The sequence below is a fragment of the Lepisosteus oculatus genome, chromosome 15 (assembly GCF_040954835.1).
Source record: "Lepisosteus oculatus isolate fLepOcu1 chromosome 15, fLepOcu1.hap2, whole genome shotgun sequence".
Lineage (NCBI taxonomy): Eukaryota > Metazoa > Chordata > Actinopteri > Semionotiformes > Lepisosteidae > Lepisosteus > Lepisosteus oculatus.
The window spans coordinates 21,436,060-21,448,453 of record NC_090710.1 but is presented as its reverse complement, the minus strand read 5'-3'; the positions used below and the strand labels follow the sequence as shown (position 1 = coordinate 21,448,453).

Sequence of the window (12,394 nt, the reverse complement as noted above, 5' to 3'; positions counted from 1 at the left end):
TGGTTTCTAAGGAATTGGAGGTTATCTTATGTACATTGCATGTGTGGACATTTGTCAAGAAGCTTAATTCTGATCCTGTTTTGTTGATATTATTTATGCTTTTTTCCTTCTAACTCACTAATCCAATAAGTTGGTTTTCCAATAAGTGATGCAGAAGCCTTGTTAACACATCCACTTAACAGCTTGGGATGAAATATCTCAGTTTGTGGGGTTATCATGCTTCAGTATGTGAATCTGTGACTACTGAAGCCAGCAGCCATATCACCCTGCAACTCACAACTGGCAGCCCCACTGAGTTTTTGGTTAAAGAGGTGTTAGTGAGGCCACCAGTATAGTGACGGGGACACTATACTGTAAAAAAGTGCCGTTCTTCAGTCGAGACGTAATACCGAGGTCCAGACACTCTGTGTTCATTAAAAATCCCAGGGCGTATCTCGAAAAGAGTAGGGGTGTTACCCAGGCATCCTGTCCAAATTTCCCATTGACCTTTACCAATCATGGCCTCCTAATAATCCCCATCTATGAACTGGCTTCATTAATCTGTTCTCCTCCACACTAATAGCTAATGTGTGGTGAGTGTTCTGGCACACTATGGCTGCCATTGCATCATCCAGGTGGGGCTGCACACTGGTGGTGGTGGAGGGGAGTCCCCATTACCTGTAAAGCGCTTTGAGTGGAGTGTCCAGAAAAGCGCTAGACAAGTGTAAGCAATTATTATTATTATAACTGTGTTTTTCTGTGCTCATTCATTTTCATTTCTGTTTGTTGCAGACCCATGTAATGCAGATGAATCCCAGTGACCAGACTCTGACATTATCACCTGTTCAAAAGGAAAAGGTAAGTCATGGGCTCAATTAAAAAATCCTGTCCTGATCAGCTCAGCAAATCCCCATAAGGTGGGTGCCATCTTTGAATTTCAGTTAAGAAGTACAAAGAGTGACAAAAATAGAAAGAAAAAAAATTAGTTATGTTTTAACTTCGTTTATTTTCTGAATTTGAAATTGCCAGTTGTTTGTTTTATATCCTCGGTTTGCCAGGACAAGGTCTGTGAATGCCCCTCTGCTGCACACCATTTCACATACAGTGAGCTTCATAGTGTGTTACAGGAGAGTTAGCTTGGATTGGAGGAATGACGCGTCTCTCACTGACAGCAGAGGGAGGACACTATAGCCAGCCCAGGGCCCTCCTGTTGAAATTGAAAGAGGCCAGTTTTGTGCCATGCTAGGGAATTTTTCTCAGTTTGCTGATGACAGCCCAGTTTTGGCCCGGTGGTGTTTGAACAGTCTCCACTATAGGATTTAATTTGAGTAAATGTATTTAATAAATTGTTATTTATTATTATTATTTTAACCACATTTATGGACGTGGTCATTTGTTTGGATTTGTTGGTTCTCAGCCTCAAAACTATCAAAGTACAGTAAATGGTTCTCCAATATGGGTTTTTCCAGTGCAGATTTTTATACTTGATAAAAAATCAAATAAATATCTGTCACACATGAAAAATCTGACTGGGCATGTTTATATGTGCTCTGCCTAAAATAGTATCTAGAATCTTCTAGTAATGTCTTCAACACCCTTGCACAACCACACATTCCTCTCTCTCTGTCTCATGTACACTGTCACGGTGAGTAATGTTCATGGTTGTGCAGACTACGATGAATTCATAAGTGTTGCCTGCTATATTAAATTAGGTAAATTCCAAAATTTCCTTTTGACATTTTCATGGAATACTTAAAGTGCTGCAAGTTCCCTTTTCTTTGGAGGGAAAGTGAATTATAAACCTTAGTTTTCACTGGAGGCAATTTGTAATATCTTTTTTTTTGCATACTACCTATATAAATTATCGGTTCTACTGGTGAACAAGAAGCAGGACAGTAAAGTTTTCCTCACTTCAGCTTCATTGAGTCGCTCTCTGTTGCTACTTTCTGCTTGTTTTGTTTCTCTACACCTGCAGTGACAGCCTTTTTTAATTTGTTTTCCAACTTCTGTGTCTGTACTCTGCTTTTTCTGCATGCTTATTAATTTCTAATATTTTCCTTCTTTTTGTCCTCTGCTTCTCATGGTGGGATAGAAGAAAATTAGAATGGTGAAAAGGCATGGTCCAACAGGGTCAAAAGGACTGGGTCCTTCGTTGGAAAGTCAGTTCCAGTCTGAGCGAAAAGCAGCTACAAAATCTAGGCGTCCCCTTCCTACTGAATTACTGAGGGCGGCTGGGTCGATGCCCGTGCCTTCAGCTGCTGTTGTGGTGGACAAAAAAAAATTTAAAGAGAGCGCTTTAAAGAAAGGTGGTGACAAAGAAAATATTAGTACAGGCATGAACAAAATAAAGTCACCATTAAAAGCTAATACAGATAACTTGAAAACGGGAATCCAGTTACCAGACTTGGAAGAAACTAGTAAAGATGAGACGGAATACAGCAAGCCCATGGTAATGAAAAGCAAGTCAAAACTTAAAAGGGTCATTACTGATCCTCCAAGCCTTAGGACTGAAGTTAAAATAGTAGGCACCAAAAAGCCTTTAGTGAAACCAGATGAGGACCAGATACTCTCTACAACAGAAAGCTCTTGTGTACTGCAAAGTGAAAAAACAATCAGTTCAAAGCCAAGCCGAGCTGAAATTGCAACTAAAGTCACTTTGTCATCAGAAAGTAAGAATCAAGGTTCTAACAAAAAGAATAAAACTGAATCAGAACAAGGAGGCATTGTTGCAGGACACCATGGGAGACTAGAGAGGAGAAAGGAAAAAGTGGTTAAAAAGCCAAACCACACCCAAACAAAGATAAGCGTGACCTCTGTTTCACAAAGCACTGGATCAGAGAGAAGTCCCAAACGTGTGTCAAAAAAGGACGTGAAGAAGGCAGCTCAGTCAAACCAGGATAGTGAGGATCAGAGAGAGCAGCCTACATCCAGAAGGCCAAGCAAAACTGAGAGGTTCACCAAACAAATGGCTATCACAGTCCAGTCATCGAGCGAATCGAGCGAGACAGAGTCTGAAAAGAGGCCCACTGTCGGTATAAAAATTGTGTCGGAGGCAAAAGGGAGAAAACAGAATGCAGAAGGAAGTAGTGCGAGTCAGTCTGACAGCCAAGAAGATGACCACAAGAAAGAACTCCTGCAAGAGGATATGGTAGAAGGATATCAGTTTGAAATCAAAAAGCAGGATGGAACAAAGGATAAGGGAGGAAAAGGGAAAAGCCAGGGAGGGGGAGATAAAGACAAGCTGGAGGATGAAGGCAGTAGCCCAGAGGAGGCTGAGGGCGAGAGTGAAAGCAGAACAGAAGAGGGTGTAGGAACCCAGCTGGTAGAAAAAAAGGAAGGTGGCAGTGAGAGTGAGGCATGTGAGGAAGAGGAGGGTGAAGGTGAGGAGGAGGAGAAGAAGGGATGTCCAGAGAATGGTGAGGGAGCTGATAAGGGCACAAGGGAGCTTGAAGAAGAAGGCAGTGGTGAAGAGGGAACAGAGACGAGAGAGGAAAGCGTGGCAGAGGAGGAAGGTGAGCAACAGGAGAGTGAGGAAGCAGAAGAGGGAAGGAGGGGTGAGCAAGAGGAGGATCAGGAGAGTGGAGAGGCAGAATCTAAGCCTGAGGGGGAGGAGGAGCAGGAGAGTGACGGGGAAGGGGAGGCAGAAGAAAGTAGCAAGGAGGAAGGGGAAGATGATCTGGAGGAAGGTGAAGAGGAGGGGGAGAGTAAAGGAGAAGAAGAGGGAGGGGAGGAAGAGGAGGGGGAGAGTAAAGGAGAAGAAGAGGAAGATGAAGAAGAGAGTAGTGAGGAGGAAAAGGACCAAGAGGAAGAAGAGGGTGAGGAAGAGGAAGTAGAGGAAGAGGAAGGAGAGAGTAAAGGAAAGGAAGAAGACCAGGATGAAGGAGAGAGTGAAGGAGAGGAAGAAGACCAGGGGGAAGAAGAGGAAGAGGAGGGAGAGAGTGAAGGAGAGGAAGAAGACCAGGGGGAAGAAGAGGAAGAGGAGGGAGAGAGTGAAGAAGAGGAAGAGGACCAGGGGGGAGAAGAGGAAGAGGAGGGAGAGAGTGAAGAAGAGGAAGAGGAGGGAGAGAGTGAAGGAGAGGAAGAAGACCAGGGGGGAGAAGGGGAAGAAGAGGAAGATGAGGGAGAGAGTGAAGATGAGGGAGAGAGTGAAGGAGAGGAAAAAGACCAGGGTGAAGAAGAGGAAGAGGAGGGAGAGAGTGAAGGAGAGGAAGAAGACCAGGATGAAGAAGAGGAAGAGGAGGGAGAGAGTGAAGGAGAGGAAGAAGACCAGGATGAAGAAGAGGAAGAGGAGGGAGAGAGAGAGGAAGAAGAGGATGAGGTTGAAGAAGATGAGGAAGAAGAGGAACAACCTGTGATCAGAAATAAAAAACATAACCAAAAAACAAAGAAAGACAGCAAACCAGCTTCCAGCTCTAAAAGCAAAACTGTGGGAAAGCAGAGATTGGGCAACGGCACCCAGAACACCCAGCAATTTTGGAATAATGTGTTGCCCCATTATTTGACACTAAAATGACAAACTATTTAGTTCCAGGTTAGTTCAGGGCCATTCTTTACAAAGAGATAAAAATGCTTGTGTACACGTTATTAATAAACATGTACACTTTTTTGTAGGAAACCTTGCTAAAGGATTTTAATTTTTTTTAATACTTTACTAAGATTACCTCCATACTTCAGAGGATTATGTTAAATGTCTGCTTTGTGAAGGGCTTTTTCATTATTGCTTTTTCCCATCTGCATACTGTTTCTGTGTTTTGTACATGTGCCTCTGAAATGTGACTGACTCTGTTGAACATTTGATTAACCCTCAGCCTTTTTGGATAGTATGGTATAGTTGTTTTCACACTATAGTGTAGTTGCTTTTTTTATTTTGATATTTCCTATAAACACAGTAATGTAATGTGTAGCCCTAACTTCACTCATCCATGGAATACCATGGAAAGTCCACAGGAGCTTGTTAAAGCCGTGTAAAGCAATAGAAAACCCTTATATAGTCACAACAGAATGTGCATTATACAGTATATTTTTATACTTAACATACTGTTTTACAAGTAAAACTGAAGTGCCAATAGAGGGCATCATGAAAATAATTCATTGCCATGAATCAAACTGAAAACAAAGCGCAAACTGTCGTCCTAAGAACCTGTAATATACTCTTATTATAGATGCCCATGATCTGGGGGCAACTGTCTATCACTATTAGCAGAGACTATAATACTATAAACTCACCACATTGCCATCGAGTGAAACAGTGAGTAGAGAACATGCCTCCTTTGAAGACATTGTGCCACAGACGCACGTTTGGACTGTTTTCTCAGTTTTAGTACTGCAAGTGTATTTTGTTTACAAAGATGAAATGCTAAATTCTTATCAACGCTGGACATCCTTCACACAAAAATGAATAGAGAAATCTGTTGCTGCTGATGGGAGGAGCTATGAACAGTCCTTTCTCATTAGGGCTTACAGCTACGTTTTGATGTTTTGTCTTCTGTGATGACAAATAACCTTCAGAATCAGAGAGCAGGAAATGATATTTGAAATGCAAACAAGTTATCAGTGTAATCAGTGTAAACATGCGCCTAACATTTTGTGACTTTCCTTTTTTCTTATAATGTTTTATTTCTGCTCCCAATATATGCCGTGTATATGTTAATTTCTAATAAATCATCTTTGGTATTTTCCTAAATTAACTTCATTCTAATTTCCGGAATTTGTTGAATTTTCAAAAAAGAACATCTTCTCGATATTCATTTTTTTTCTTCTGTACTGTATATCTACAGAGTACATGTATGTAAGATGTATGAATCTGAGACTTTTGAAAAATGTATGGAAATGATATACGGTACTAATTCTGTAGTTGAGCAAATCCAATTTTTATACTCTAATTGTTGGGTTTTAAGGAGATGGAGGTTTTTGTCTTTTGTTATCACAGAGAAAAAATCTTTGAAATATAAAACCTTGTGGGTAAACAGTAGCTCACATACGTTGGAAGACTGCACCACAACATTTAATGAACCCAATTTTGTTGTTGCACCACCACAAAGAGTTTGTGGACTTTTTTCTTAAGATTTAGGTTTTGATAATGCAGAGCTAGCAAATTTTGTATTTCAAGGTTCATACTGATTACCTTGAAAATGCAATATCCTTCATTTGCTAAACTGATGATATATTTAAACATTGGTTTCATAAGCAGATATGCGTGACTCGTGCAAGGATTTGCTCTAATACTGTACTTTGCCACTGTGCAATGCTGTTCAAGAGCAACATGGTATCAAGGGGTATTGAATGGAATAAAAAATAATGTTTTTCTCATAACCTAGTACTTCAGTGAAATGGTTGCAACGTTCTGTCCGATGTTATCAGAAGTTAAATCTGTGAGGGCAACTCTTTACTCAAATCTTACACACTGTCCTACATGAGCTGTACAGGTTGTGATTTGCAAGAGCTTTTATGAGTTTTAACTGCCTGTGTTTTTTAAGCACATTCCTTGTTTTATACCATCATAAATCTATATTGCTTTTGCATGCTGTCATGTCATGACTGTCTTTATTTTCATAGCCTTTTCAGTCTAGAAAACAGATGTAAGTTGAGACTCAAAACCTGAGATACACCGACTAGACATCCTCTTGTCTTTTTCTTCATCATGGTGTCTCTTAGAAATTACAAGAAAATCTATTCATTATTATAATGTATCAACAGGATTATATTCTATTATATTCAAGTGCAGTAGTAGTTCTTAGACCCAGCACTCATAAAGACATTATATGAAATATAACATTTGCTGCAGGTTTACTTACAGTACAAGCCTGCAGCAGATATAAAGTCTTATTTGGGCAGCAAAACACTCTTGTTGTCCTGTCTAGGTGCCTTTAGAATTTCCCTTTTCACAGACTGCAGGACACACAGTAGGTGTACATCCAAAAACTTTTCTTCATAGTGTAGTTGTGTAATGTGAAGTTGCTAGTTTGTTGTTGTCACTGAAATCCCTCTGATCCTTCATTTATCACCTAAACTGTTTGCTATCATGGACAGATTTTTAACCCAGAACAGTAGTTTCTCCCTGCCTTTTGATTCTATTCATTTCTTCTTTGTAGTTAGTATACAGTATTGAGCCTTTTTCATATACTCCATATGAAAGGAAAATCAATCTAATTGAACTAGGACCAGTTAAAAAAAAACACCACCTCTTTATTTCACCTCTTTAATTTGCCATCCAGTGGAAAATGAAGGATCACTGGTGAAAGTGGAAACCCACTTTCTCCAAAAACACTTTAGTGATAGGGCACCACTTTTAAAGTATGTGGGGATTGCATGTTTCAGTGTTGATATCTCTCATGACAGAAATTAGGACACAATGCTGCAGAGGAGAGTGAGGAAGATGATGAAGAAGAAGAAGAAGAAGAAACTGACGAGGAGGAGGAAGAGGAAGATGAAGAAGATGAAAGGCCTGCACAGAAAAAATCAGGAGATCAGCAGCCTCAGACAGGAGAGGGTGATGGCCTTTCTCAGGAAACATCAATAATGGTATGATTCAGGACTTGACACTAGTACTGATTTCAACTGGATTTAAGGGCACTAGAATGAAGTAGGGTGACACTCCTAAAGGAACCCCTCACCTCTAACAAACTTTGGTCTGGATTCCTTGTTTTATGAGCATGTGAAATCTGTAGATTGTTACAATTAAACATGCAATTGTGTACGTTATTCCTTTGTTGTGTAAATCCATTCGGCAGTGGTACTGATTTCTCCTGTGTTGACTGTTTCTGTTCAACATTTGTTTTTCTTTTTACAGGCATCTGAAGTCAGAAAGAAAGTGACTACTCCAGAGGCCATACAAGAAGGTACTGTATATATCATTTGGAGGTCTTTATTATACATTAACTGGTTTTATTTTCTGAATGCATTTTAAAATCTATTTCACCTTTCCCTTCATTTTTAAAATGTAGCATTCTTAAGCTTTGACATCTGATTTTTGTGTGCCTGTTAGTAATTCCTGTAGACCCTTCTCATGATTCTTTTCATAATTTAATTCAACAATTTCTTGAACAAGGAGTTCTAGATTGTGACGGGGGTGGACTTAAAGCATTTGGTTGCAAACTGTGATTAACACAATTCATTTACTTTGATTGCAGTGTTAAAACCAATTAACTAGGGTAGGAACACATACTGTATATACGGTGGCAAGGGGTCATAATTTTCCCTTTGACTGATGACATCCTGAAGCTGAGTGAAACACATTTCTCTTGTAACAACCTACTGTAAGATTGCACCTATAAAAGGACAATTACTGAACTTTTTTATGGTTATGACCATAAAATAATCCCCCCCAAAAATGCGTGGTCCCTTACCCTTTCCTTTCCAGCAGTATAACGTTCACAGAATTTTCTCATGCTGTATATGAGGTTCCCTATCAGGCTGTAAGGCCCCAAATTACACTCTAGTACACGAACACTGCTGAGCTCTTGAGGAATTCTTGGTGCTGGTTGATAACTGGACCTCTTTCTCTGTAAAACCTCCCAGGTATAGCTCTAGATGTCGTGGTACTTAGACACAGCTGGTAGGTAGCATCTTTTGCCTCCAGAACCTTGCTTCTTGAAACATTTCGCCTTCTAAAAACTCCAGCCAGTGTTTGCCCCTTTTACATTCCATCGCAGATTATCCACACAGCTCCTTCTTCGCATTCCTTGCAGTGAATCTCCACAGAGCAATCTGAGAGCAAACCGCATCCCAAAGGAGAGTGGAGTTTAAAAGCTTTTTTATAGGATGCAGAATTTGCATTTGCAGACAGAATTTATCCGTATATTTTCAAGTGAGATTCAACATTTGTGGATTACCCTTGAGCAGTAAATCATTTGTTGTATTATTCACCTACACTGTTTTTTAAAACCAAAATGGTTTGTTCCTTAACGTCTGCACACCAGTGTACAGTGTATAGAAAACCGCATTGTTTTTTGAAGCATTCTTTTAGGCGATTTATCATTTGTTTGGTCAGAGTACTTACTGTATTTGTTGCATTGAGAACCAGTTTTCCCTTTCTACAGGTGAACATTAACAGTTGTATAAGTAGTATAAAGACACTGCTGTCAGAGAGTGATCCTGAATCTGACATAAAAGCAAGTCTTTCATTGAGGATGGAATGTAAAGCATTTAATTACTGCGCCACTTCATAGACTGTAGACGGTATGAAGGAATGTATGCATACAGCAAGGTAAACATACCTTGCATTTAACACTGACCTTTGTGTCAGTGATGTTTCTAGTTGAGTGCTTATAAAAGCCCTTTCATTGTGAAAACAGCACACTGGATCATTCATACATTTTCTTCTTAGTAAGAAATTTGCAGGATCTTCATGAGCCAGGCAAGTGCATTGCTGAAAAATATGAAGCTGCTTTGTTAAAAAAAACACAACTTGTAATGGTTATAAGAATGGTAATATAGGTACTGATGCATTATGGAGAAAATGCATAATTAGGTAATAATGGACATTTTCAGCAAATGTTTATTTTACATGATTAGAAATGATCCGTATAAAACATAAGAGCTTCATTTTGTACCTGAATTATTAATAATAGGATCTCTCAGAACATATTTCTAAGACAGACTTACATTATTCACAGAAAACACAAGGTTAATTTTAACAGAATGGAAGAAACGTGTGATGTTTTGAAATAAAGTTTGCATTTTTTTAACTTGATAATCCTTTAATGTAAAGATTCTTAAAAAATAAATCTGTAGGTTTTAAAATACCATGGGGGTTCATGTGTTTTTGTTGTTTTAGCTTCTAAAATGGAAGAAAATCTCATGCACAAGCAACCTCAGATCCATGAAGGAAAAGAGGATGTGAAGTCAAAAGGCCTTTTTGGGACAAATGGCAAGGTGCAGTAATTAAAAGTTGATGGCTTCAAAATATTTATCATTTTCTCTCCGAGATTATGATGGTACCGGATTCATTTAAAATTGTGCATCTGTAATTTGCACTTCATGAAGACTCACTCAGGAGACGTTTACTGTATTATTTTTGAAAAAGGTCATTCCTACTGTATTCTTTTAAAATGTTTCAGTTTCTGTGTGGCAGTCGTTATATAATACAGAAGATAAAAGCAATGCAGACTCCAAGATAGAGGTGATGTTGTTGTAATAAGCAATTGTTACATACTACAAATGGATGAAAAGTGTAATTTAGCTCTTTTTGCTTCTGTCGCATAGATTTCTTTTTTCAAGCGGTTATCCACAACAGAGATCAAGAAACCAGAGAAAAAGAATGATGCAAGACCTGTCCAGGAAAAGAATCGTTCCGAAGATCAGAAGGTTTTCCCGGCCAATGAGGAGAGCAGAGACCCGAAGGACAGCAGTAACACCAACGCCATCCCCACACAGTCCCCACAGAGAGACCCACGGAAAGCACAGAGTCTCAGTGACGGAGGGTCCCGCTCCTCCACTTGTACTATGCTGTGATTACGTGGAGAGATTACACTTTTCAGTGCTTTTCAGAAGTTGCAGTGTGCCTTAAACTATTTTTATGAGTTTTATAATCTGTTTTGTTTCCAAAACTATAACCGTTGCACACAGCAAAATTAAAAGTGCATGTACTGTATACAGATCATTTAGAGATTGTACAAAGCAAGTGGCCAAGAATACCATTTTACTGGCAGTGGTAGGAATACTTCACAAGTGCTTTATGATCCGGAGTCCATGGGCAAACTGGCACAACTGACAGCTCTGTAAGATTACACAGAAGTTGAAAACCTTGCACTACAAAGAATGTAAAATATCTCAGAAATATCCAAAATATAAGGTAAAACAGGATTGTTCATAAGGGATCAAGTTTCTTACATTGTGCAAAAGGGCTTGACTTGGTGTATTGTGGATTTCCAAAGAATTTCACTCAGTCACTTGAGTATTTTGAGGATTGTTGTACATTCGTATTCTTCCACAGCTCTAAACAAATGCAGTAGAATGTGTTCATTCAGTCATTTAAAATTGCAGGTTCAAAGACCAGAAACATCTGAATTCACATTGCACTCCTGGTGTTACCTCAGTTATGTATCTGTTTACTACAGTATGTTTTTGAGTTGTTTCTTACACTTTCAGAATTTTTTTTTTATTAATACAGAATCAACATACACCGTACACAACAATTCTCCCTGACTGCAGGCCCAAAATGTATTCTGCTGTTGTACAACGCATTTAGGTTGATTAAAAAATCCACAGCTGGTCCTCACGTTTTAAAAATATTTTGTTGTATATTTAGTATACTGTATGTATGAGTGATGGTTCCACATACACTGTATAGCTTTATTCTAAATGTTGTAATATGGCTCTTCTAGTATTAACTTCAAGATATTTGTTCTATAATTTATAAAACTGTATATATTTCTTATTTTAACAGATGTATTTATTTAAGTTTAGAATCTAAAAGCACAGATTGCACTTTAAATTGAACTACTGTACACTGTACATTGTACTTGTTTCAGGGAAATGTGTACGTTTTAAAGATTGACTCATCAGCAGGTATACATGCCTCCTGAAAGACTGCATTTTCACTTTTTATCGTACCTAAGGATGAAAGGATGCTTTTGTATTTTACACTCATCTGGTACATGCCATGTGATTTCAGTATAAACACATTGTGCTCTCTGGTGTGTGAACAGGATTTCTTCTTACAGTACATTCAAACTGAATCCTATTAATGTTAAATAAATCAGGTTATCAGTTCTTAAATCTCCTTGTCTTTTTGGATGTTGACCTTTTTAAAATTGGTACAAATGGAGTATCTACTGTGCAAAAGAGAGAAAAGAAACATTAACTTATGGAACAGTTCATATTCCAGATAGAGTGAAGCTGCCAGTTGACTTAAGAATCGGGAGCGGTGCAGCAAAGTAGGTGTCTTCTCAATCAATTATCTTGCCAAAGGCTGCCAACTCCAGAGAACCAACGTCATCAGAGGGTTCCCTTGAGATGCTACAACCGGAGCACAACTTGCCTCTGTAGGATGTGTTCTCAGTAGGGGCTGCCGTAGCGCGGAGATCCACTTCAGCCACACACACAAAATTCTTGCGTCAGAGTTGTTCTGATGAGAGCAAGCACAGACTTGCTCTTTCATAAAAGGTGCCGAGTGGAACAACTATGTAAATAACCTCAATCTGCCCCCCTGTCAAACATGAATGCAGTATACCCACATGCGATAGGTTGTTAATTTGTTTCAATTATTTTTGCTTCTTTTTTTCTACATAATCCTGGCACAAGTGTTCGACATTTAAATAAACTCACTTTTCTGACTAGGCGTCATTTTGTGGTGACTTTTGATAGGCCCTGTCCATTTTTCGCTCACACTAAATCGGCAGTAACAACTACAAGATTGTTGGGCAAAAATTAAGTTTAATTCTCAGCGTAATTAACAGCAACCTCGCGCGCTTTT

The 12,394-nt window shown here is 39.0% G+C and overlaps 1 protein-coding gene across 1 annotated transcript in view; it reads left to right on the top strand.

The window, feature by feature from the left end:
• Window positions 1–11,691, top strand: part of rpgra (retinitis pigmentosa GTPase regulator a) — a 33,293-nt gene extending 21,602 nt beyond the window's left edge. The window contains exons 14-19 of the mRNA XM_069179166.1: window positions 772–837; window positions 2,072–4,486; window positions 7,318–7,500; window positions 7,769–7,817; window positions 9,755–9,852; window positions 10,183–11,691. Coding sequence (XP_069035267.1) covers window positions 772–837; window positions 2,072–4,486; window positions 7,318–7,500; window positions 7,769–7,817; window positions 9,755–9,852; window positions 10,183–10,431 — 3,060 coding nt within the window. The 3' untranslated portion in view covers window positions 10,432–11,691. The remainder of the gene's footprint in view (window positions 1–771; window positions 838–2,071; window positions 4,487–7,317; window positions 7,501–7,768; window positions 7,818–9,754; window positions 9,853–10,182) is intronic.
• Window positions 11,692–12,394: the final 703 nt, after the last annotated feature.